General features: G+C 39.0%; 1 protein-coding gene across 1 annotated transcript in view; it reads right to left on the bottom strand.

The window, feature by feature from the left end:
- The window catches only part of PTPRK (protein tyrosine phosphatase, receptor type K), a 340,206-nt gene that overhangs the window by 4,430 nt on the left and 308,356 nt on the right, over window positions 1-27,420 (bottom strand). The window contains exons 14-27 of the mRNA XM_019472633.1: window positions 25,378-25,538; window positions 23,178-23,213; window positions 18,467-18,651; window positions 16,615-16,702; window positions 15,556-15,632; window positions 12,894-12,930; window positions 11,069-11,166; window positions 10,231-10,347; window positions 9,328-9,482; window positions 8,080-8,215; window positions 6,033-6,182; window positions 5,279-5,452; window positions 2,133-2,264; window positions 1,776-1,901 (exon numbers count right to left, since the gene is read on the bottom strand). Coding sequence (XP_019328178.1) covers window positions 1,776-1,901; window positions 2,133-2,264; window positions 5,279-5,452; window positions 6,033-6,182; window positions 8,080-8,215; window positions 9,328-9,482; window positions 10,231-10,347; window positions 11,069-11,166; window positions 12,894-12,930; window positions 15,556-15,632; window positions 16,615-16,702; window positions 18,467-18,651; window positions 23,178-23,213; window positions 25,378-25,538 — 1,672 coding nt within the window. The remainder of the gene's footprint in view (window positions 1-1,775; window positions 1,902-2,132; window positions 2,265-5,278; window positions 5,453-6,032; window positions 6,183-8,079; window positions 8,216-9,327; window positions 9,483-10,230; window positions 10,348-11,068; window positions 11,167-12,893; window positions 12,931-15,555; window positions 15,633-16,614; window positions 16,703-18,466; window positions 18,652-23,177; window positions 23,214-25,377; window positions 25,539-27,420) is intronic.

Raw genomic sequence — 27,420 nt, 5'->3', positions numbered from 1 at the left:
TCACAGTTTATCAATCCACAGTTTATCAATAACTATTTATCAATCACTAATGTATCAGTAATGTAACCTATCCTGACTTCTAAATGGACAAATTCCCTAGTTTCTGCGTATCAAGGGTTTTTATCCTTAACACCAATAACCAATTAAAAACATCACTGTTAAATTCTTAGACCTACAGAAATGAAGAAACATACCTTTGTCTCCCATGCATGAACTGACCCCATTATAAATAAACAACAAGTAATATTGATGCACAAATATGACTATTTTCCTTGAAGTCTTCCCTTTTTGCCAGACTATGATAATCATGAGAGCCTTGCTGCCAGGCTCTGAGCTTTCCATGTGCTAGATGCTACACAGGTAGAGCTTTGAATAGAATTAGACTGTCACAAGAAAGGCCTCAATAATTGGAAGAATAAATAGTCTATTCGGTTTCTTGGAGCTGAAGAAGATGAAAAGGAGAGGAATGTGGATTTCGGAAAAGGAAGAACAGAGCAGAGAGCTATTTAGAAGCAAGGCGTAAAGGCAAAAAGGCATGGGAGAGACAGAGAAGTAGAGGAGCAGAAAACCAAAACATCGTAAAAAAGAAGAAATGGAAAAAATGAAAATAAGAAATGAACAAAAAAGAAGAGGAAGTCTCAAAATACAACAAAAAAAGCACTGTGGCGTAATATTTGCCAGTGTGCCTACACCTTAGTTTCCTGTAGTTTCCAAACATGGTATGAAGAGCTGAAAATGTTTTTCTTAGCTCTGAATATAAGTAAAATAAAGGTTTAGATAAAATACTGGCCACACGCAAACTGATCTTTGCACTTTGAAAAATGAAAATGTGACCAAAATAAAAGAAAATATCTTTGTATACACAGTAATCAGTTTTCCCCACAGCTATTCTTCAACATCAATGAAAGTTAAATGTATACTCCAAGTAGCAATTGGTGGCGTGTAAGTTCAGATTTGGATGAAAGGTAAAAAGTAGTAGCAGTAAATAAAATAGGGATTGCTGGTTAACTGTACGCATAACAGTGGCACAAGCATCTGTAACTCTTTACCTGTAGGCAACATAAATAAGTGATTTATAGAGGTGAGCTATAAGGAGGAGACGCTGCCTGGCAAACAGGGTTTGAGAAGATGCTGCGATAGTGCGAAACACTACGGGACAGCAAAAAGACAAGATGGTGCAAGGTGTGAAAGAGCCGACGAGAACGCAAGACTGGCACTGCTACTGAAGTTGAGAAAAAGATGATAAACGCAGATTGAGGCACAGTGGTGCAGAACCCTTCAGAGGCAGAGGAGCCTTCAGAGTTTTTTCAAACCCCACTTTGCAGGGTGCCACAACCCTCCTTGTATGTTGTGGTTCGCACACCTTAGGCTGAGAAAGTGCTGGTTGCACAACCAGCCTCAGCGCTCCTGTTCCCGATTCACCACGGAAAATGTCTTACGGAAGCTACGAATTAAATACCTGTCACTGCATGTTCATTACAGGGGTATTTCTTTCACTGCACACTGAACAAACAGAATACTTCTCATGCATCTACTCATCAGGGACAACGCCACAGAACAACAGCCATTCACCTTACTGCTCTCTCTGCTTAGCGTGCAGCTATAGAAAAGTACTAGAAATTAGTATTAGATATCGATGCTTGACTGACTCTTTTCTGGGTAATGTCTTAAGAACATTAGTATTTTACTGTTATTCAAAATTAAAAACCACAAGAGCCTAGAGAGTGTTAAAAATGACATATTTTTACATTACATATTGTTACGATAATGCTTACTCTTGTTAGATTGCATATCCTGAAAATTCGGTTTATGACGTCGCAGTCCATTGAACACGACATGCATTCCACTTGGATAGGACCATACCGCAGTATCCCTTCCTCAGGCCAGTATTGCGGGCAGCCCTGCGCCAGAGCAAAATGGGCATAATTAAATAGTAAGTTACAACCTGAGCATTGCCTTATTCCACTGCAGACATCTCACCTAACCTTTCCTGAGCAACTAGTGTTAATTAGTTGCTGTAAAGCAGAGAATAACTGTAAAGTCACTGCGCCGCTCTACATTTTGATCATGTAGTGGATCCAGAGTGATTAAAGCATGCAACGGTACGTGGAAAACTCGAGCACCAAACTAACCTGTGCTAAGTCGACTTCATTTAACATCACAAGAGAAGTACAGCCGTAGTCATACACTAATCTCCAGAAATCTTTCACAGTGTTTGGTAAAGGATGTTGTGTGACAATAAAAGCTGCTGGCTGCCTGTAGCTCTGTAAAGGCAAATGATTTTATTAGCACTGGTAGAGGAAGTACTTCATAACTTCCACTCAAACACTGCAACAGAAAAAACACATAAATAGAACAAACCTGTGACATCAATTACACCAGATTTCACCAAAGCTGATGTTAAAAATACATTGTCGTCTCCAGTAAGAACAAAGAGGTTACTCTGCTCAGGTCTGCCTTCTGCTTTGCTACAGGCCAAGCCCTGTTTTAGTTCAGATATGAACGGGGCACTGAAGACACTCTTCAGGGCTCTGCTGAGCTGAGGCTCGGGCAACTCCACTCCAGGCACTGTGTCCAGGAGACCGTGTAGGAAACCTTCTCCCCGTGTTGCAGAGAGGGGTGCAGGGGTCTCAGAAGGTCACCCCATCCACAGCAGGTTACACATGAGCTCTGTGACTGAACCGGGGACTAAGCTCAATCCCAAATTCTCTTTCGGTGCCACAGCCACAGGGTCACCCACAGAACTAATCTTCAGGATTACTGGGGCCCATTTCAAGCAGAAAGCAGAAGTTAAACAGCAAAATACCATTTCCTGTCATGACAGCAGATTCCATTTTCTGTATGCTGCGTTACACACAACTGCAAATAGGGATTTCCAGCCTTGCATAGGTTAGCTGAGATGCAACTAATAGTAGGGGAGCTAAGTCCCTGCAGCACGTGTATTACGAGCAGCAAGCAGAAGAGGAGAGATCAGAAGTTTTTTGCAGGCAATTTGCAACTATGCACAGAAGAGTTCTGCAGTGAAGGAATACAGATATGAACTGGCAAGGAAGCACCGACAGGTTAATCTGACAAACAGAGTAAGACGGTGAATATTCTTGTAGGCGGATGGGATTGTATGTCACCAGTTTGAAGATGAAGTGCTGGGACTGCTGTATGCAATGCAGAGATCCCCGTGTTTAGCACCCATGCTGGTACCAAAAGCAGTTTGGCTGTTTTTTTACTGAATTGAGTAGAGTAAATTAACCTAGGAGAAAGACCTGGTAGGGTAGCGAAACCACTTTTGGTATGGAAGCTTGCTTGTTTGAAGACTGGTATGAGAGATCTTCACGTGCAATATAGCGACATACCCTCAAAGAGCATAGTGTGAGGCCCAGAAGAAAAAATACAGTTCTTTTCACCCTTCTACTTGCTGTAAATTGTGAAGATAACCAATTAACATCTTCAGCATCAGTACTTGCTTGACAACAGAATAAGGAGGCTGACAATTTTTTTATCTATGTTTGCTGTCCTTTTCTAATGGAGGAAGCATGGGGTAGTAGTGGCTTGTGTCCTACTTCCTAGATCTGCCCAGGGAGCAAAGAGGAACAGCCAGTATCGATTCTTCCCTTGTATTTTTAAGAAGTAACACAGGTACTAGCTGATGTTTTCCTCGTCCTCTTCCCCATCATCTCTGGTCTTTCCCAAGATGAGAGAATGTAGAGTCTGAGATGATCAGGTTTTCAAAAAGAACAGGCAGGAGATCTGCTGTCACACTGGTAAGCAGACACCTTCTCGTGGGAACACAGGGACAAGTACATTGTGGAAAGCAGAAAGTTTCCATTTCTGTTTTGCTATCGAAAGTCCTCTTTCCTTGCCCAGCAGCGGGGGCTGCCTCTCTGAATAAACCAGTCTTTAAAAAAAACAGAAGAGAAAGGGCAAGAAAAAGCTTTTATTACCCAAAGTTTTAATCCTGTACTTACAGCCTTGTTATATGCCTTCATTGTAATATATTACTTTTTTTCTGCTGCTTTTTTCCTTTTATTACTACCATTTCTGTCCTTCCTTACTTGCCTCTGATTGCTCATCCATTAATACATTGCTTGGTTCCTGTCCCTGCCTGCCACACGCTGTTACACACTCAGAATCCTCCTGCCACCCGGCCGTTCAGCCTGCGTTGTCTTCCTTTCTCCCCAAACCACACTCCTCTATGCAGCTGTGTTGGTTGGTCCATAGCACATCAATTTTATCCAGGTGCTTAATGTAATTTTAACTGCAATTCTAAACAATTTTGGTTGCTACCAAAATTCTGCTCACTGCTCTAATTCATCCATTCAGCCCCAGTGACTCCCTAATAGATTGGTCTCACACATGCTACTCCTCTATTTTTCTGGCACAATAGCTAATTGTGAGATTAGGGACTACATTTTGCTAGCAGTTCAAATGTTTCCTGCAGTGGCTCAGGCAGAACTCCGGGATGAATACCATTCAGTCCTGATGGTTTCTGCTGCTATTTGCCATTTTATTCCAGCATCTCTTCTTGACACCGCAGTTTCTGACAGCACTTCATTCTTGAGGAAAGGGAGATGCTCCTGGAAATCAGGCCACTTATTTAAGTATTTACTGTAAAAGCGACTTTAGGGGCCTAACTTTGGAAATGCTAATGGCAGACACAGGCAGGTATCTGACACGACATGTGATGAACTGCTTTATTGATCAGACACCTATAAGCAGGTTCACCTCCATTTTTCCCATTAATTTACCTTTCCCCCTGACAATACTTCCATTGTTCAAACTTCAAGGGTCTTTAAAGAGCTGCAACTCAAAATATGAACAACAAAACCAACCCTATCCCCAAACACGCTAAAGAAACATTTTTTTTTCTTCTCCCTCTGTCTCTTCTGCCTCAATGTATGTAGCCTTTCTGCTAAAACAGCAATAGTAACCTCATGCTCAGGTAGGTAATATTTACTTCCCGACAAACAGCAGATTTTTGAGATCCTGCTGAGATGTGAGATTCGGAGGGCTGGAGACTAGAGCTTTATATAATGCTGTTGAAAAGGGGAGATTTCTAGTGGGTCCCACAAAGATGCATAAGACTAAAGATAAAAAACCTTATGAACAAGCAACACAAGCTGGTGGGGTTTCTTACCCATTCCCCCCACCCTTCTTTGTTAGGACCGTTTTACTGGGCACTACAGTAAGAAAGAATCACCCTTTCTTAAACCAGCAAGTGCTCTCTCTCATATTACACAGCTTTTCATGGCACACTACGCAGACAAAGACGATAGTCTCTTACGTCCATAAGAGCAGCATTGATGTAGTTGCTGCTCTCCCCATCAATAGTAATTAAGAAAGGCAGACATCTGTCAGGTGGCAGCATATCCATGAAGCGGTTCTTGTCGTGGTTCCTTGGCAAGCAGGCTATGCTGCAGTCCTCCGCTTGCAGGCGAGGGGTCACAGAATTCAGAGTCTAAGGGAGAGAGGACGTTCGCTTTAACACGCTGAACTAGCAGTCAATGGACTTGAGATTCACCAAGTTTTAATTTAAAATATTGCAATATGGGAAAAGGTATTAGCATTTTCTTCTTGCATTAGTAAGAAGACATTAGCAAATAAGAGCTCCTATCTGTTTGATGGACGTGCTGGAGCTTTTCAAGGGGGGTTAAGCTGCAGGTGTAGAAGGCGCTCCGTGTACCACTGAACAGATTCCTCGTGACACCATCCCCTCCAAAAGGAGTAAAACAAAGAGGCTCCTTTGGAGCCCTAAAGAGCTATGCCTTAGCTGTGCAAATGCAAGCCAAAAGTCTCTGTGGTTCCTAGTCAGTGCTCTTTATTCCAGACAGATATTTACTGCAATTTTATTCAAAGGAGAATATTCCATATTTAAAACAACTTTGCAAAGCACATAAACACGGCTGCTTTATTTTGTGGACTAAAGGTAAGGGACCAAGTGCTATAAATGTGATATGAAAACCCCTTCCCTTAAAATAAGTGTATCTAGAGGCAAAAAAATTGTTGTCACATGAAGAGTTAGTAGGAACTGTGAATACCTGAAACTCGTCTTTGAGATGCGAAGAATTTGTCTGAGAGTCTATTCTAATTATATCAAAATAAGCAGCTTTGAATTCGCAGACAGGAATGGCAGTTTCTCCACACAGGCAAGCTTCTAGAATGGCATCATGAATAAAGATGTACTGCTCCTACCAAATTAGACAAAGAAACAAAAATCATAGCCATTTAAAAACAACAGATCTTTCCTTCTTTTAGGATAAACAGATCTCCTGCACACTGCAAAACTCATTCAAGGTAGTGTCCATCAATCCACTAAATAACGCTTTAGTACAAACAGTCTTGTCCTAATCGGGATGCAGTTAACAAGGATGTTTTCTTCAGAACCAATTTAAATTCAGTAAAACTTAACAGAACAGGCATAGCAATTTATTTAATGGGAGGTTTTCAGTTTTCTTGTGATGCTTGTGGGTTTCTGCATATATGCCAGTGACTTGTTGACTTTACTCATTTTGGTTTTTTTAAAAATAGCTTTCAGTCTTATAATACTTGCAGAAAGTGTAAATTGCTTCAGGCACTACTAGTGTGATTAGCAGTTATTTGGCACGCTGCATTCTCCTTATGCGTCTGCAAGCTAGTAGACCAATTATCTGATAGCCGGCTCTAGGTCAGTAATAAACCTAAGTGTGTCCCAACAGAAACATTTCTTCCCGTTTTTTTTTGCTGACTTGCCTTGAGATACCCTGAGATCTAGACAACTGCCTTACTATTTCAGTCAGGCCTCCTGTCAATTTTTACACAATGCCTATTATATTTACTTACCCCGAGAGTAATAGATGTAAATCATGTCTATAAAGCGAAGTGTGCAAACTGTGCCAGCCTCACCTAGGTATTGTGGATACCGATGAGGTTATTTACAGCACAAACTTTAACATGTGCCTGTAACAAGAGCACATGTCCAAGGACCATGATCATATTCTGGCTCTACAGCCTGTGCTGCCTTACCCATGTAGCTATGGAGCTATTGCCATCACTGTTGTCTAGATGACCATCACAAGAACTTGCTGCAATTACAGCTTTATTTTGTTGTGTAAGTAGGGACCTCTGAGAGAAGAGGAGAGGTAAGAGGCAAAAGGGAGAGAAAGAGAAAGGAATAGCAGTAGGGGTGTTAATTCACATGCAAGAGCAGATTAAACTGGGATGGTTGAAGCAGTCACACTGAAACAGTCCACATACTTCCCAAAGGTTAATGACCCTGTAGCAGGGGTAGTTGATCGGGAACATTTATTTGTTCAACAGCCACAGGTTGCAGCATGGAATAAAAACTGCACCAAATTACATTGATATGCCTGCCTGCCAACTGCAGAGACTTGCACGTGGTCACATTCAATATTACAGGTGAAATGACTTCTCAGGTAGATGTCCACATGGAGGACAGTAGAGAGAGGTGGCAAACCGCTTCAGGTAGCCTGTCTTAATATAAATTAAAACCCTATGTTTCTGTGGAAGCTCAGTGATACACAGGTGGCAGAATGGGAGCTGTTATAGCTTCATCACTAAGGCAATGGTTTTACTGTGGAGTTGCTGAAGGCATGACGAAAGACAAAAAGGGTAGAAAAGGAAAAAGGCTTGGCAATAAGGTTAATAAAGCAAGCAAAAACAGAGTTGAAAAGGGAGAGTGAAATGGACATAGAGTTCCACAGGTAAGACAAACATGGATAAAGTGATTGGAGATAGTCTAAAACTGTTGGCAACCTGTTGAAATTCCAACTTTGGGTTCCTGGAATTGTTGATACCAGAGCTGGGGAGAGACGTTCCAGACAGGCCTACTGTAGGGTATTCGCTAAAAAATCCTCCTTGCTTTCCTTTTGTTACGAAGTTAGGCAGGCACTTGTTTGTGTGAAGACTGAAAGAGCTGGCAGGTTTGCTGCACCATCCTGGTTCTGGGTGCTGTTTGCATCGAGCAATGCTCCCCAGTGGAGATAACCCTGCAACAGGGCCACTGGCTGCTCTTTTCAGAGTGACAGTGAAATTCTGACCTAGCATGTTTCAGAAAGCACCAGGTGCTTTGAAGGTAAACTGCCGTACCTCTGTCTGTACCATGTTGATGCGACGGGACCGTAAGGCTTTGACACAGTTGTAGATATCCACAACACCTTCTCTTTCTGCCATATCTAACATGATATCGATCACAATATAACAACCTGTTCGTCCAGCACCAGCACTAAAAAGAATCAGTAAATACTGTTAGGAATAGCCCCATGAAAACACCTACAAACTTTATAAACCCATTACTGAGAGCGTTTTTATAAAATCATTCAGTTCTTTCATCACAATCACTATCTAATTTTTATCTTCTCTCCTTCTCTTCATAATGCCCTTTAAATCTTTTGATGTGCCCCAAACAGCCATTTTCAATCAGATTTGATCCACTCAGTAACAGCAAAAAAAAAAAAATTGTTTTCCTCCTTTTATCATCCAGATCAATTCTTAAAGTAAAAAAGAAAAGTTACTTAAACTGAAATCTGCAGGATGATTAAGCTTATGCACTTCAAACTACGACCGATCTTGTTTTTATTTAGTAAGACTAAGGATGATTTTTAAGTAATATTTTACAATAAGAAACTCAAGTGTATGTTTTACCAGCCAAGCTCTAACCTGGTTCAGGCAGCACATTTAACAGTATCCAGAAGAATCTCTCTTGATTTATTTTGGTTTTATATAAAGCTACGGACCGTTTTTGCACAGTGAATTCTTAAAATGTGTAAAGGCTGAGTAACTCTATCTATAAAATGTAATTAAACATTTGACGGTACTGACAGAAAATTCCATTTGTCAAAAGACTGTGTCCCAACAACACAAACCTTGCAAAATTTGCACAGGAAAACCAACATTCTGTATTTGTTGCCATTAACCTCATTCCATCTTCCTTCATCTACTTGTTTACTTTGATTTAAATTAATAATCTGTTCAGACATTATATGCAACACCAAGCTATCAAAGCAGCTGTATCTACACTTATTCTCGAACGCTGTCACAAAATTGTTGCAGGCTACCTAAAATGATAGCCTGAAGTATCATATGATTTAGCTGGTGCAGCTCTTGCAGGAAAAAGAAAATCTCTGGCTATTCTATTTAGGAAAAGCGTACTAGAATCCGGTTATTTCCAAACATTGCTGTAGACAGCCAAATCCTACTGCCGCGTGAATTAGGCAATTCAAAAAGAGAACAACGAAAACAAAACACTTCAAAATGATGGATGCTTCACAAGAGACTACTGTAAATGCTCACATACACAGTTGTGGAAAAAAATCAATCTACCTCTTCTGTACGTACCTGCAATGGACAACAATAGGCCCTGCACTAGGAGGGTTAGATAATTTGACTCTCCGTATGAAGGAAAGCAGGCCTGTGGCATTGTAAGGAACTCCATGATCTGGCCAGCCGGTGAAATGAAACTGTTTAACTTCACGGATTTCATTGTAGCCCCTCTGTAAAAGGCAAAAAAAATAAAGGTTATGAAATTCAAAGTATTTTATAGACTAGATATTCTTTCACTCAAATAATGATAACACACACTGAGAGAATCTACATGCTGTTTTCATCATTCTACCAATTATTTAAAGCAAAGACCATATAAAGCTTAAAGATGTCATTGGTTTTTCTTTCATTTTGAAGTTTGTAACTTTCACTTTTGCCATTAAGTACGCTAGTTTTCCCTCATTAGATTTTTTTTTTTTATAGACTTAGATGCAATTCGCATCAAGTTTTGCTAATTAAGACAATGGCCCACTACATTTACAGGCAAGTATAACGATTTACCAGAAGACCACAACTGCATCACACATCTCGCATTCACAGAGTTTGTTCTTTGATTAAGTGAGATTGACTCAGCAGCATTCAGGGCAGAGTGAATGGAGATGAATGACAGGCATGACTCATAACCTAGTACTTGCGCTCAGCTCAGAAGTGTGGCTACAGAGAAGAGGTGACTGTCAGAGAGGGGAGCGTAGCAGACAACATTTCTAGGGAAATTTGAAATCCCACAGTGAGACGCGTGTTTGGATAGCCTGATGCAATGCATTACTCCCATGGTGAAGTAAGGCTGCCTACACTGTGGACCTGTTAACCAGACAGAGGGATTTAGTATTGTACAGCAACACGCACAAGCATAGCCTCCTCCATACTCCTTGCTACCAGGGAACGGTATTTTGCCAAGCCCCTTCAAAACGTGCTCACCCTTCCCAGAGTGAAGGTCCTGACGACGTACTCCGCAAGGGGCTCCATCTCTACACAAGTCACTTTGAAGTCACCATAAACTTCTGTGTCGTCAGGCCAGTACTTGTAGCACTTGACCTAAATACAAAATGGGAATGCATTTTACACCAAAGGAAAATAAAAGCTTGAGGATACGTTACTGCATGTACTGCATTACACCACATTTATTTCCAAAATGACCATGCACTCCTGTGGCTTGTCATGGCTAATGGCTGTTCTGTCAAGTTAAGCACTAGCTACGAGGAGTTTCCACTGCTTTACACAGCTGTACTTAGATGCCAAATTATTTTCTAAATGAGCATTTATATTTTTTTTAGTGCTGAGCTATGGAATACATTTCCACTTATGTTAAACTGGGATGCATTTCATATCAGTAATCAAACTGTTGCAAGTAATCCCGGATACTTTATATTACTCCCTGAGGGATGTGTTACTGCTAAACTGTAAATAATTTGCTGATTTCTAGCCACTGATATAGAAGCACGTTTGCTCACTAGTCTACTTACTCTGCTCATTTGAGTGACAATATACAAATCTATTTTGCTGAAATACGAATTTTGGATTCAGACAATTTTTCACGACTCGTGAAAGCAACACAGCATCAGTCTTCTTCAGAAGTTAGCTTTGGTTTTACGCAATACCGTAACTGCAACAATGTCTGGACTCTCCCCGTTCTCCTCCTCTCAGGATGCAGGCTTGTCCTTCACAAGACTCTTCTACATTTTGCTGATAGTGTGTCTTGTCAGCAGGTTTTTCTTTAGGCTTGTAGCATTAAAAGAAAAACAAACCAAAAACTTACTCTCCCAACTTCCACTAAATTTGTGACCATCACAACGCAAGCTGATTGCTCCTGCCATATCATTCTCCAAAAGTCATACACAGTCTCATGAACTGGACCTGTAAGAAAAAATTCCAGGTAATACTCTGAAAAAAGTAACAGTCAAAGCGAACGCTAAAAATAAAATCTAGTGCTTTTCAGAGTTGATACACATGAACACACTTGCTCAAAGATGAAACCTTCGTGAAACCACATCATCATACCATCATGCCAGTTTCCAGACTATATTGTTATTTCTAACCAATGCTGAATCTTCTCAGTTTAACTGAATTACCACTTGAAAGAAATTAATAGCAGGTGTTTCACTTAGCAAAACACCAGAAGTTGCTTGAAACCTACAAGGACACAGCAATGTGTGATGACATCTACAGTTACATTTCTAGGTTTGTTTTACATTTGTTAAATATAATGTGTTGAGTGGGAGTTTCTTCAGACTTCCACCGAGGAGACGCCCACACCGGAGTGAAGCCTCAGTCAGGAGGGCTGGTGGTACAGATCCTGTGCACTTACCATCTAGCTCCCGGCAAAGCGCGCAAGCTCGAGTAGGTGCTGATACATAAACTTCCCACTGAAGGGTATTTAAACTAACTTAACTACTTCTCTGTGAAGCAAACGAGGAGCACTTGTTTAAGCTTTGCCTCCTGCTCTGCTGCAGAGACAAGACATGTTCAGTTGACCGACAGAGGCTTTTACCCTGTTACAATCATCTCAGAAACAGCTCCCTGACCACAGTCCAGCAACAGAATAAATATTACTGTATATAACACACATCTGAAGATTCAACCATATTCCTTCGTATGCTAGATTGAAGGCTGCATACTAAAACAGCAATAAATTTTTGTGTCCTTTATACACTATTATGTGCAATGATTTACATAGTAAAACAGAAATAAAATACAAATGTAGACTTAACTGCCATAGAGAGACCTGTTTAGACAGCACTTACACAAAAATAAAAAAAATGTGGACAGAAATCTGAGCATCCTGCTTTAAAACAAGCCTTTAATTTGTCTTTCCTGTGTGCAGCTACGATCAACTGAGGGCACAAATAACAGGATATTTCCAGCCAGCTATCTGATTATACTCACAGATCAAATAATGACACATCTAAATCTAATTATTTTTACTTTAATTCATAGCCTCTGATATTTCAGTGCAATCTTAGACTAATCTGTTTGTTTTTCCTCATTGTGAGGAGTTTTATCAGAAATACAAAATGAATAATTTCCATAGAAATTAATTTTTTTCCTCTAACTCCCCTTTTTATTAGCAGGGTGTTATATGATAAAGATTTCCCTCACTTCTTCCTACAAAGAGGTTTTGTCCTTCTCTGGCCTTACTTTACCCAGATCTTCTGAGACAGCATTTGATTTATCATTACTATCTTCACCGTCCATCCTGGACTAAATCCTAGACAGTAAAATAATACATTGTAATATGGAAAGAAAAATGCCTCAAGGCAGGTTGAAACTGTTCTCTTCTCTGTCCACATGCCTCTTTTCTCTATCCATCTTCATAATCAGAAATCACGGTAGTAGCTTCTGACTTTATCAGCTGAATTTATCACTGAAAGAGTTGCTCAATATCTAATTAACATGATAAATTAGTGCAATTTTTGCATTTATTCACATTCCACCTGAACATGCCTTGTTAATTTACCATAACACAAGACAAGAACTCACAATATTGGATAGACTTTATTTTCACCTACTTCCATTTTACCAAAACACTGCTGGACACTACAGAAAACACTTGTTTGGTTTGATTAATGCTGGCAGGTTCTTACCTTGGGTTGCAATGTAGTGACTTGGTCTCTGATACCCCTAAAACAGCAATATAAGTTGGTTTGAGTACCATATTACCAACAGAGAAGGGAAAATAAAAGCATAAGGGTACTACAGAATTCTTATCTCTAGACAACGTTTTCAGAACAAACCAATATTTAAGAGTAGCATGAAGCTCAAAACCTAAAAAAGCTCGTTAATACTGAAAAGGTTCAAATGACAACAGATAAAATGGAAATAAGAACATCTGACTTGAACAGACATTGTACTGTACGGGAAGGAGTATTCTAGACAGGTCCCTTGGGCCTAAAAATTATTATGTCCTCTATTGACATTATCTCCCCAGCCAAATACACTGGGGCATTTATTTAAAATTTAGTAAAAATTGTCTTTGCCACCAGATTATCTCAGTAGTTGATCTGTGTTCCCAACTCATCCAGTATGAAAAAATACACACCTTTTGTCTTCTTCCAAATAGAGAATTATTGTAAGGCACAAAGAGGTATGTACCCGAGCCATAACTAACGGGGACAGAGCTGGACGCTGTGGCGTGTGCACAGAATCAAGGTCCTACTGCAGTGGAATCTTCTGCAAAATATTTTGCGCTACTGCACAAAGAGTGCATCAATTATACTGGACATGATACACACAAGTATATACACATACATATATAGATAGATAGATAACCCTACACGACGAAGCCTTTCCAGTTAGGTGGGTCTATGCCAATGCTAGCGGTACTGTACAGCATTAATCATCTGCATAAAAACTACAGGACAAAGAGATTCTGCTCTTGAGGAAATCATTCAGAATATATTTTGGCCAGTGCCAGCAACATTAGCTACAAAGAGGAAGGAAACTTTAGTATTGCTGGAGAAGACAATACAGTATTTCACAATGTGCAAATGTTAAAGAAGTAACTCCAATTATTTTCTAGGTTACAGTTTTATTAGGCCACTTGATTCAAGTATTGCATTACAGGGGAGCACGACTCCTTCGATTCCTGGCATTCGCAAGATGCTACAAGTGAAGGATTTCAATGTACCCGAGGAGTTTATATCCTTTTCCACAGACTGCTTCATTATCCTGTCTAGAATGAGAGCACCTTCCTCTGGGGCTTATGAAAAAACTTCTGAGTATCTTACACTTGGCTTTGCAAGAGACCAAGATTGCATCAAATGACTAAAAAAATCTCTCCTGGAGTCCTTAATATCAAGCCCCAGCTTCAAATTATGAAAGTGGAACCTATGCTACACTGTTTTACACTCAGTAATGCTTTCCAGAAGAAGGTTAAAGTGTCACTTTAAAATTGCAAAGTGCCAGTTTTAACTTGTAGTTTTCCTGTCTGGTTATAATGAGATTCAATTTACTCCTAAATAAGAGAAACAACAACTTCAAGGAACTGGAATTATTACAAATCTGGGAGAGTTTTCTTGTTTAAGGCCCCAGGCAAAATATCATAGGCCTGACACTTCACAGGGATTGCTGTGTAAAAATATCAAAATAAAAAGACAGCGATATACCTGGAGCTAAATCTTTATATACTGGAAAGTCGAGAGGGTCTTAAATAATTTATCAACTAACAGTGGACAGGAAAAATTAGTAAGGTACAATTAAAAAGAAAAGTAACCAAAGCCATTTATTTTAAAAACACTTGTACTAGCTATTCCAGTATCTTTTGAATTACTTTGAATACAAGAACTTGCTTATTCCTAAGGTGTTAATTGGATAAAAGTTATATTTCGTTAACCAAAATGCCTGGCAGAATTTGTTCAAATTTCCTGTTTGTATCAGTTGGGTTTTTTTAATTTATGATTTAATTTGTATTTTAATCAAAGCATGGAATTTCAAACTTTAGAAGTTTTCTGCAGAAGCGAGAATTTTTCTACTATGTTAAAATATTTTTTTATATATATATGTTTGTGTATATACATTATAATACCTAAATTAGCACCTTAAGACAAATGTCAGCTAAATATTGTTTGTCTAAATTGTTGTTAAAAACACACCCCCTCCCCCCAAGGCCACCATCCCTCCCTTTTTGCCAAACATATATTACAATTACTTCACAGGTACTTTTTCAGACAACTACAGTACAGTATACTATCCGGCTTCTCACATTTAAATGGGAATAGGAGAAGAAAAGCTAGTGGCCAAAATCATCATCATAAAAAAAAGTGAACAGCAAATTCTCTTTAACAGACAAGTTCACCTGAGTTATCTAACAATACCTAACAATATTCAGAACTATGTTAAAAGGCTAAATTATCTTTTCAAAACAGGTACAAAAAATATTCACACAAAACGGAATTTTTTAAAGGAACACATGAAAAATTAGATGAGGCATGCATAGTTATCTAGTGATAAAAATAGAATAGGAAAGTAATTAATAACAATATCTATATTAAATATTTACAATAGGATGCCGTTATTCACATATAGTGGTACTTACATCCCTGTACAGCCAAATCTACAGCCCAAACCAAAGTCAGATGTGAAAGAAAGCACAACAATGTCAGTGAGTACTAGGACGTAGAACAAGGAAAGTGTACATTTTGTTCTTAATAAAAGAAAGCTTTCAATAAATTTGTAGGCATAACATGCAATAGTTTCACATAGAGAAGCTGGCAAATTGAGAGGAAGAAAGCTGTGCAATCCACTCACATCTATGTAGTTGGCATTAATGTAATCTGAAGATGGATCATCTTCAACAGGTTGCAAAATCACCCTGGAGTGGTCATCTGTAAAAACCAAGTAGTTATGGTGCCTTTTTGAAGTGTGATTTTTAAGTAAGATATTATGGTAAGTCATCTAGAAAACCAAAATCAGCTGGCATAAGTGCCTCACAATTTACAACCCTTAAATAGTAAGTGTTTAGACAGAATTACAAAGAGCCATTTTGTCTGAGGTCTCCAATTACTTCAAAAACATTCACTAAACTTCATTAAGTGTAGCTGAAAGGTATCACACCGTTACAGACACAAAGAAACCAGGTTACTTGCTCAAAGTCCCCTTCAAAATCAGCTCCACTGATGGCAATCTAGAAAACCAAAACTCCTGATTACGGTTTCCTTACTTCTGACCCCAGCCTGCTTCAGTTCATACTGAGACATTAAAAAAGTAAGTTAGCAATGGTTAGCAATGCACTTTGGATTTGATGAAGAGGTAACTCTACCCGTTTGGGGACTTCTCCGATAGCTTCATTCCTGTGTGTTCGATCACATTTGTAAAACAGTAACAAATTGTGTTATCCCAGGGGATGAATCTAAACTATTGAAACTTTATGCCTAAAGACAAGAGACAGAACCCTCTGATTTTAGTCACGTCTTTTAATCATCAGTTTTACACAACCGCTATTCAGATGTATCAGCTATAAATCACATAAAGCAGAAAAGTTTTGAAGCTGTCAGATTTAGCTGAAATAAATTATAACTGTAGAAAACCGCCACAGAATTAACATTCAAATGAGTGCTAGCTTGTCGCTGTTATATGCTTACCACAGCTTGCACAACAGAGATGCAAATGTGAAATTCAGCCTGAGTTATAAAAGGAAGAAAGTTGAACTGTGAGAAACAAAAAAAAATGCTGGAAAAGGCACTGTCCTCTTCCTCCGCTCGGGGTATTAAGCAGCTATGCCACTGGAGACTTGTAAAGAAAGAGAGAACATGGGACGAGTAACACACGACTACGGCTACCGCTCAAACCAAGCACACTGATACTCACATGCAATAATGTTTCCATAGCGGTTCTTTGTTCTGTTTTGATCCTTCTTAGCGACATCCCAAGAAGCTGACTGCCCCTCAAAGAAACTCTATAAATAAAAACGTTCCGAAAGAAAACATTCTGACCATTAATTTATCTCCAAAAATAACAGTTTAAAAGAACTGCCCTACCATAAAGTAAGCTCAGCTTTGCTCATCTGCTCTGGTCACCCAGACGGCACCGTGGTATAGAAATACATCTAGAGAAGAAGGGAGGCTCTCTCCCTCTGACTGCTATAGGTCAATGGGCAAGTCACTGAAGGACTCCAGAGGGATTTCAAATCCTGGAATTGCTGGAAGGCTAAACTTGCTCAGACATCCTTGCTATGGAGGAACAAGAGTAAGCTGAGAAAGCACAGGGAGGCCGATCACCCTTCTTACAAGACACCATAATATATAGCCTGTTTACTATAGAATTACATTGCTTTCCTCACATTGCTTAGTAAAATGGCTTTTCTTCTTACAGAGCCATCAGGAAGCCTCCTCTGCCAATGTTTATCGTTCATGTTGGTTCTCCTCATATACCTCCCTCTAGCCACTAGCAAAATTATTCTACATTTTTGAACTCTTAAGAGTCTGATCTCTCAGTAGTGATAGAAGCAGCTTTTATTCCTCCTCGGCTTTTTCTTCATTGCCCGCAGATATTTTACAGCTGTTGCAGGTCTATGCTATTCTTTCTTTCCAGATGTTCTCTTATCCTGACCTGGGTAAGTTACCTCCAGAAAGTACACAGTAGCCACAGAAACAAAACTTCAATGCACACTCAGAAGCCCAAGCCAGGGCAAAGACATCATGTATGGTAATAGAAGTAGCAACAAGTAGGAGAACACCTGATGTGGCATCAGGGGCCACCCTCCCCGCAGCAGCAGTTGACACTTGGGTTTAGCCCTGAAGTTAGGCAGAGCATAACGAGGCGTATTTAAGTAAAAGAGAGGAAAAGAGAATAATATTCTTTTAAAAACCACACATTTATTTATTCCAGTTCTTATGTTACAGTAGAGACAGCTGCAGAAAGGAGAGAAGGTTGAAAACTGAGTCAGAAGAGATTACTTACTCAGAGAAAACTCATTTTAAACCTAGCTGTATTGCATGCGACCTTGGCAGTACCATTCCCATCTTTACTGAATGTCCTGCCTGATATTCTAATCCCAAAGAATCACAACGGATTCAGAGATCAGAAGCGAAATGAATCTGTACTCATCTTCTACCTCCAGTGCTGGGAATTTTTTGCTTCCATTTTAACATTAAAGTTGTAAGTAGAGATGCTCGGGCAGGTCTAATTAGAACTTCAAGAAGTTACTACCCTCGGCACGTCTTTACTGCTTCTCAGCTGGAGTTTAGTCCCAGTACTGCCCTACTGAGATGCTATAATAAATCATGAGAGTGCTTTCAGTCAGTGCTTCTCGCAAAACCAGCCAGGTTAAATCTTCACTTTAACCTAATCCAGGAGATCTGCACTGAAGATGGCTCGGAAAACTCACATAATTAATTACAGCATTTCAACTAAGAAGCAGCGACAAAAGGGTGGCAGCTTCTTACAATATGCCAGAACGATTCAGCAGGGCATGTCTTCTTATGTCCTAGAGGATACAGATAGTGTTCTTTCCAGGCACTTTTAATGGCTCAAACCACTGGACTCCACTCACGATTTCACTTCCGGGTTACACATACAGGAATCTTATGCCTGCTTATCTTTATCTGTTTTTCACTTAAAACCATGACATAGTTGCATCCTCTTGCAATGCAATGCAAACAAAAGGCTGCCCCTTTCAAAGGGATTTTTCCTAGCAAAAACCCACCACTGAAGATCTCACCTCATACTCCTCTTTAAATCCATAGCTGTCAGAGGTCTTCATTAGGTTAATATGCTGCAGCAGATCAGCCACCCTGATGGCAGGGTGCAGCTGCCCAGTCTGGTACGGGGATTCTGTGCCTTCGCAGAGGTAACGAGGGACATCCAGGAGCCGGCTGGACTCTGCTGTCGCACTGTGATTTTCATCTGTATTCACAAGAAACCAATGCGTTACGTACCTGCGGGGCAATTACACCTGCTGCTATACATATGAATATGTATGTTCAATCTCTTCCTTCAAAAACATGTCTAATTTCTGAGAATGCAAAGCACTTGCTCTCCAGCACATAAATACTGTGAAGTACATAAAGGAATTTAACTGCAAACACATACAAAAGTTTGCAATCCTTCATCCCGCAATAAAGATGTCTGAAGGGCATTTTATTTGAAGCTACAAAACTTTATGACATTAATGTACTTGGAAACTCCAGCCTCTATCACCCAAAGTAACTTTTTTAATGGCTGATATGTATCAACAGCAATACTACACCTTAAACAATAAATTAGAATAACTCTGTAGTGGTATCAGCACATCATTTGTCTAAAGCCAACAAACAGTAAATTGAGATCCAAGTAAAAAAGAGAAGCAATTATGCTACCGCTTCAGAACACTACCTCCATTTGGGAAGATGAATCAGCACTTCAGAGTGGTCATTTTAACTCAGGTCTTTTAGTAGAGAAATTAAACTCCTTAAACAATAAATTAGAATAACTCTGTAGTGGTATCAGCACATCATTTGTCTAAAGCCAACAAACAGTAAATTGAGATCCAAGTAAAAAAGAGAAGCAATTATGCTACCGCTTCAGAACACTACCTCCATTTGGGAAGATGAATCAGCACTTCAGAGTGGTCATTTTAACTCAGGTCTTTTAGTAGAGAAATTAAACTTGAGTGTGCTGATTTCAGCCGCGGTTTTTGCTCTGTATAAACAAAAAGTCTCCTCACTTCAGAGTGGTCATTTTAACTCAGGTCTTTTAGTAGAGAAATTAAACTGTTGAGTGTGCTGATTTCAGCCGCGGTTTTTGCTCTGTATAAACAAAGAAGTCTCCTCTAATGCCCTATGTTACACCAATTCTCTTATCAAAACCAAATGTCAAAGCTGCATGAAGTGATCACATTTAGTCAATCCCTTCTGTGAAATATCGTTTTTTCCAATTAGCAATCAGCAGTTCAAATGAATTTAGAGAGGAAGAAAAATTCTAGAAACCTTTTTTGGAAAGTAGCTACCGAAATGAGAAGTGGGTAGCCAACCCCTCCTATACGTCTTCGAAATCAGTTTACCATTTTCCATGCAAAGGATCCAGATTAGGAAGTAAAACACTCTAGGAAAAAAATGAACACCCAAAGGGTTGGGTTTTCTACAATTCCACCAAATGCAAACCCCGTTAATGCCTTCTGAAATGAGATCTCCTAGCAAGAAACCCGATTCTTTGAACTGTCACATAAGTTGCTAATTTCAGTATATTTATGCCTTACTAAACTGCCTAATAATGTGAGTGACATGCAGCAGTCACTTTTTATTGTAGTGTTAACCATATTAAATCATACACATTTCAAACCACCTCAGGATTTGCAGTTCTCCCCATTCCTCGCCATATACTTACCAGTAATAGGCACTTTAACCCATTGAAGCAGCAAAAAACAATGAGTGAACAGAACATAAGAAATTTATTTCAGGACTATACTAGAAAATTACTAAAAGAAAATGACATTAAAAGTTGTTAAAGCTTCACAATAGGTAACAATGAAAGCCGTTTTAAAAATATAAGGGCCACATTATTATGCCATCAATGTAATGATAGGGACTTGAGAAAAGCAAAATTGTCATACTAACTTAGTGCTAATGTACACAGAATGGAAAGTAGCATTAATAACCTATACATGAAGAAAAAGAAACCTAGTACAGCTATAAAGTAATAAGAGCTTCATATAAAATAACATGTTCTATAATTTAGAGCCCATAAAATTTTGCTCATCTCTAAGTAAAACAGAGGGAAACTGTTTTGTGATGCTGGGCCAAGCAAGGGCTACACTGAGATGGAGTAGGCCAAATGATCTAGTTCCAAAGGAAGAAGCTTATGGTTACCCAACCCCTTCTACATGGTGTGCCCAAAAGCTTGCCTACTTCTCTCCGCTACTTCAGTCCATGCAATGAAAAATATTACCTCTTCCAACTAGCATTGCTTTGCTTATACCAGGAGAATATCATGCCCAAAACACCATTACTGGTAGATGGAAATGCAGACAGGAACTATTAAACTGTTCTTCAATTAATCCCTTGTCCTCGCTGTTCACAGCTGCCCGTGTCTGTGTCTGCCATAATGCAGTGGCAACACATTGACCTTTAGAATATGCTTATAGCCTAAATGAGCTATTAGGAATAGCTTGACAAGTATCACCAGATAGTATCTATGCAGCTTGTAAGTGCCTGAAATAAAGCTAAAAGATACGAGAAGATCTTAGAAGAATTTCAGGAAAAGACTCATTTTCTGTAAGTCCACTGATCTAATTTTGGGAAGTATTCAGAATTACTGAGTCTACCCCTTTGCTCTTTCAGGCAACAGTGCTATTTCACCATCCCTCATAAACTTCTTAAACCACCTGGTTAGGTTTCCTTGGGCCCAAAGTGGAAGGCTCCAGCATCTAACTGCTCTGATGGTTATAAACCTTCTAAGACGCTACTGTAGTCAAGAGAATGGCATTTGCAACATTATCAAAAGGAAATGGGCAGAATATGACTTGATAAGTCTCCCACACGGTGAGTATACACCAGCTTGACAAAGACCAAAGACTACTCACAAATAGTGATTTGCTGTCAGTCTCAGAGGACACTTTACATGAAGATCTGCAAAGGCTCCTCCTGGGTATACTCTCTATCAGCATTTTTACTCACAACTTGCATAATGGGATAGAAAATACCCTGACAGTATGGGCAGAGGGCACTGAGCAGTAAGGCACCACAAGCACTTCACAAGTACAGCATCAGATTTCAAAGTTATCTTGATTATTTGGGAAACAGTGCACAAATCAACAAAGTGAATTAAACAGTGAATGCAACATACTGTGTGTAGGAAAGGGAAGTCAAATATGTAACTACAAAATGGATTAATGGACTGGGCAACGATAACTGGGATTTTAGCAGGTATCTCAATACAAGTCAGCAACACAAGTGCAATAAAAAGGACAAAATACAGTTCAGGTAGCAGGAACACTACAAGTAGGGCATGGGGTACCTATTCCACTCAGCTCAGCATTGAGAATTCCTCTAAGAACTGTACCTGATTTGGGGCACCACAATTTAAAAATTCGACCTATGAGTTGGAAAGTGTTCAGAGGAAAAGAATGATAACAGGTTTAGAAAACATCAGCTACAAGACGACGAGTGAAAGAACTGGGTTTAACTCAACTAGAAGAGAGACAATTGAGGACACGTGAGCCTTTCAATGGGTAAAAGGCTGTTTTAAAAGGACAGGAGTGTGTCAGTTCTCCGTATTTTCTATGAGTCTGTCAAAAGGAAATTGCTCAATTCAAAGCAATGAGGATGTAGTCTAGATTCGTCTAGTTAGGAAAAACTAGGAGTGAGCAGTAATAATACCCAGTAGTAACACCCAGTTAGTAGTAACTATTACTCAGTTAGAAAATTGAGCTTCGGGTCCCAAATAATACTAATATGGATCTGAATTTTATTTTTATTTAGGAGGAGCGAGGCACTGGAACATGCCACTGCAAAAGTAAAATTCTTTTCACTACAGATTTTTAAAACACAATAGACAATCAATTGCCAGAAACAGTCTATCCTATAGGTATAACGTCTCATCTCAAAACAGAGGAGGGATTAAATTGCCTCCAGGTTCCTTTAAGCTTTACCTCTGGAAATCTAATTTTCAACCTCAGTTTATATTTATGTCTACTTCCTGATATTTGTCTTTTATCCTAAAATAACCTCAGCAACTGACTGAAACTCAATACTGCACATTGTGTTTATCAAACCAAGAACTTGGGTACAAATTATACTTTTATCTCTGTATTTTTTTAAAAAGCTCTAAAATGTGCATTCAGTGTTAGATGCGACATAGAAATAAGCAGGCTGGCCACTCCCAACATCCGTTCTTTTTAAAGTGAGTATAAAGTTGAAAAACTTACTAGTTACAGTCAATTGAAAAATGTAATTAATATAGGTATACAAGAATATTTGTACAGAACCTACAAAGAAATTGTTGTTTGTTCTTGGGTATTTCAGTTCTTCCCTTTTCTATTTTTATTTTCATTCTTGTTACTTACTTAGAAAATCAAGCTTTGGGTACCAAATAATACTATATCGTTCTGAATTTTATTTTTTCTTATCTCTTAAGAGAGTTCTAGTTTCACACGTCAGTTCATTGGAACTCGGTTTGAATGCTCTGGGGGGAAAAGTTTTAGTATTTTCCATTTACCTATTTCCTCATTTACTCTTCAGTTGGCACTGACTAGGAATAACTTCTTAATGAGAACATAAAATAATTTTTATTCTCCAAGCAGTGTCAGTTTAATTCTGAATTGATAAACTGAGTGTAGAGTTATTTTCTGACAACAGCATAGCTATCTTTTATATAAAACAAGCTGTTCCAACGTTCAACCATGCAAGGAGACAAAACTCATGCAGGAATGGATAATGAAGGACTAGGGTCCTCACCTAACACAGCTGTCGGCACAAGTGGATCATTGGGCACTGTAGGAAAACAAAGCTCATGAAGAAATACATTACCCTCAATTTGTGTATTTTTAAGAATAAAAACAATATACTTCAGAGTATAACCAGGTGATAACTAAACCCCATTAATTTTGTTACAACAGGAAAACAGAATGAATACAGAGTTCCAGAAAGCATCCTGAATAAAAGAGGAATGAAAGGCAGTGATTTTGGACTTCAGAAACATAATGATAAAGGCAAAGAGATTCTTACTGAAACGAAATAAAGAAGATATTACATGCAATTTAGTTTTTGAAAGGGCTTCTCCTTCACTATTGTTCTTTAGCTTCACAATAAAGGTTCACTTTCATAGAACCAGCTCCTTTTCTTTTAAACACATCCTCTCATGTAATACTTGAATAGCTCACCTCCAAATAAAATGGTATTTCTTTAAAGGCTTCCAGGTCATTAAAAAAAATATATACATATTTACAGTTAATAGCTTTTTTACATGCAGTGCCAAAGATACTGCTCTTAATGAGTATAAGAAAATCACAGGTACACAGATGCAGATGTTTGAATAAAATTCATAGGATTTTATCATTTGTTATCACAACTAGAACCACACAGAGACAAATGCGCTGTTTCGGACAGAAATGGCAGAATCCAGAATTTGATTTTGTTCCAATCTGGAACAAAAATTTAAAATATCAACAGCTCTGTGACAAAATTGAGCTCCAGTTCTCAAGCAATCTGCCTAAAAATTTTTCACGTAGCAGAAAACCCCGGAAGCTTGGAAGGTTCTTTGCCTCAGCACAGACGATGGTCGGAACTGAATTCTCCAACACCCAAAAATCACATACCTAGGACGCTGGAAAACAGTGATGCCAGACTTCTTTGCCAACCAACCAGGACAGCTGGAGGGCTGGGGCTCATGGGCTCTTGGTGTCACGTCAGTCCATCTGGAAGGCTGCCCAAGTGCCTGGAAGCCCTGGCTCGTGCCTGGAAGCCCCGGCTTACTAATAGCCATGTAGGTTCCTGATGGATACTTTGCCTGGGATCCACCATAACTTAGTCCAAATCGAACTGCCTTTGCAAACCTGCCTCCACAAATTTCAATGCCAATAAGACATCAAACTTTGGAGAATTTTCAAACAGTTCCAGCCAAAACTGTGTAGAAAACCTCACAGGCTGATACTAAACTCCCATTTATAATTGGTTATGAGACACTTAAAATGTTAGCACTCTGCAGTTTGGTAAGCTTCAATAAACTGAACAATAAACCTTCCTCCAAAATCCATTTCCCTTACAACAATCAGGAAAGAACTTAAGAGCCTTAAGGGATGCATTTTGCTCAAGCATGGTAAGCAGTATGGGAGGCAGGAGAAGGGAGATGGAGCGCCATTCCCCAAAGATGGCAATTCAGAAGCAGCTCACACTGCTCAGATCTGTTTAAAGCCAAGCCACAAGTCCATGTGGCTGTGAGAAGGTCAGGTTCCTGCCAGCTCCATGGCAGAATTGTGTCCCTTCAGTAACTTACACACTAGTTTTGAGGTATTCAGAGTCTGCCAGTGGAGTATCTTGCTTTTGTGCAAGGCATAGTGCAGATGTTGGGAGGCAGGCGTGCTGGACAGTGGTAGCTATAACCCAGACACTTAACAGTCAGAAACCCAAACTGCCAAACTTTGTCAAAACCAGACAGTTGGCAAGTCTACAAAAAAGGAATACAAATATAGAGCAAATTTGCAGATATATTAACAAGCTTTTTCCTAAACTTCACACAGCAACAAAAATTGTCAATGTTTCCTTCTGTTATAATGTCCTTACTGCCAAAAGAAAGAAATTAATTTGGACATCATATTATTATTCATTACAGACATGGTGTTACGCAGTAATATTTGACGTGTTGGTATTAAATATCCTCATGAGGGAAAACTCAATTTCAGATTTTAATTGAGATACTCTAGAAGTGTAATATTTTCCTCAGAACGAGTGACAATGCATACTGAAAGTACATGTAAATATTTAAATAACTGGCCACATACCAATAAGGATAACGTACGAACATCTCTACTCAACCTTTGGGTTTACCAATGTTCCTAGAAAACCTGGAGCTTACAACAATTTTCCTTAAAAAGTAGAATTGTTTTACGTGTTTCTATATTCACCTACACTCCAGAGTATCTATCACTGTCATACTTACATCTGGGGCTGAAGTTATGAGAGTCCATGAATGTGATTGAAAGGGGATCCTCTGCATGCAGGGTGCTCTGGTCAGCGTAACTCCTATCCATCGCATTCACCATGTGTGTCATCTCCTGGCGGGTGGTCCCCATGGCATCCTTGCGCTTCTTCGCAAGTTTGCTGCCCAGCCAAAAAAAACAACCCAAACCACCTTAATACTTGATGAACATTGATGTCTACAGTAATCATTATCTATAATCCTGAGTGACCGAAAAGTTTGGCTGATCTTCCTGTGTACAACTTTTCCAGCGTGAAATTGATAAAACTATGCACCCTGCTATGAAAGAGTCACGACCCTGTGTTTTCTGTGCACACACAAATGCTGTAATGGAAGTGCTAACTTCTGTACCCTGGTAATATTTTTTTTCCTGCAGAGTAATTACACTAATATAAACAAATTAGAAAATATAATTACATTTTAACTGAAACGATAAATAAGAAGCATCTGTGCATGCAGTTTTATCAACCATCTCCATTTAAATCTGTGTTTTGATTTTATAAATGGATAATTCATTCCCCTTGCTTGCCTTGTTAGGAAGAAATCATTTAACCTTCTAAATTACTTTGTTAGTCAAAAACCCGATGAAATAACAAAAGAAACGTAATTATTTGATATGGATTCATATTACCTTTTATGTTAAAAGTTGTTCTTCCCATTCAGTACACATGATACAACATGATACCACACTTTGTGCCTGACACTGAACTTTGGTTCTTTAAAAAACAAACAAAACCCTCCTCACTGCTCTACCCTTTCATGCAGTTTGGGAACATCTTAAATTTTGACATTAACAGTCTTACACTCTGAATGTATCACAGTTAAACAGCAACCTAATCTGTACAACCAAACCCCCCAAATTAACAGCCAATGCCCTTAAAGTGCACGCTTCAGAAATATCTCTTAATTCTTTCCTTTTGATGAAGAACTGGAAGTGATTTTCACTGTTTCCAGAAGTCAGATGGAAGCAGACAATATATTTTAATTATCACTTAAAGCCTGTTAAACTTTAACTACTTTTTAACTACTGTTAAAGCATATATCTCAAGTAGTAGGAAGAATGCAGAGCAGCATGAAATGCACCTTGGTTCTGCAGGAACCTGTGACGTACTTTAGACTGCTCTGAAATCTCCCCGTTTTCAACTGAAGCTGTGACTGCAATATAATAGATAGCCAACCTGCTTATTTGGATAAATCTGACACCACGTGGGAGAGACACAATCATCACGGAAAATACTGGGTTCTTGAAAATGTATGTTTAAAACACAGCTTAGCTTCACAAGCTTTTTCTGCATAAAATATCATCAAATATCCTGTTAACTGTTTAGACAGTGTTTATCTTACATTTCTCTGACTAAAAGGATTGCTTGCTCTTCCTCTATTCTCTGATAACTTTTAATATTCTGTGCCACACTCTAACAGTAGACAAAAAGAATATTAGTGTAAATTATCTTAAATTTACTTGTTAAGTCCTGGGAACATCCACCAGAAAGGACCTACACCACTCTCTAGGGCAGGGAGCACTTCATGTTTTTGCATATTTAAGAAAATGTTAGATTGTTAAGTTAATAGTCTTGATGCACAATAAGGGGCCACAAAGTAGGATACAGATGGACAAAGCACTCCTGAGAATAACAAAGATTCTTTCACCAATCAGACTCATCTCGTTATTTTGTCCGCCCCCCCCCCCGTTTCTTTTACTAGTTGGAGAATTGCTACTCAATAACCCCCTGCTACAAAAATCCCAAACGTGGTCTCTAAACCTATCATTTTTTCATCAGACCCTTGCGGTGTACATGAGGGTTCTGTGTGTATCAGTTGTTCAGTGAAAATTAAAAAAAAACAGTGACAGTTGAATGTCCCCCCTAAAATGCTTTATTTTATACATTTACTCCACACATTCCTATTTACTTAAGAAAAGTTGGTTTAAATGATACTCTGGTCGAACAAATGAAGACAATCAGAACTTCCAGAAGTGAAACTGCTTGAGCTTTACAACTGGTT

The sequence above is a fragment of the Aptenodytes forsteri genome, unplaced genomic scaffold, assembly GCF_000699145.1.
Source record: "Aptenodytes forsteri isolate BGI_AS27 unplaced genomic scaffold, ASM69914v1 Scaffold82, whole genome shotgun sequence".
NCBI classification, from domain to species: domain Eukaryota; kingdom Metazoa; phylum Chordata; class Aves; order Sphenisciformes; family Spheniscidae; genus Aptenodytes; species Aptenodytes forsteri.
Note: the sequence above shows the minus strand (reverse complement) of the source record. Positions and strands in the feature narration are given on the sequence as shown.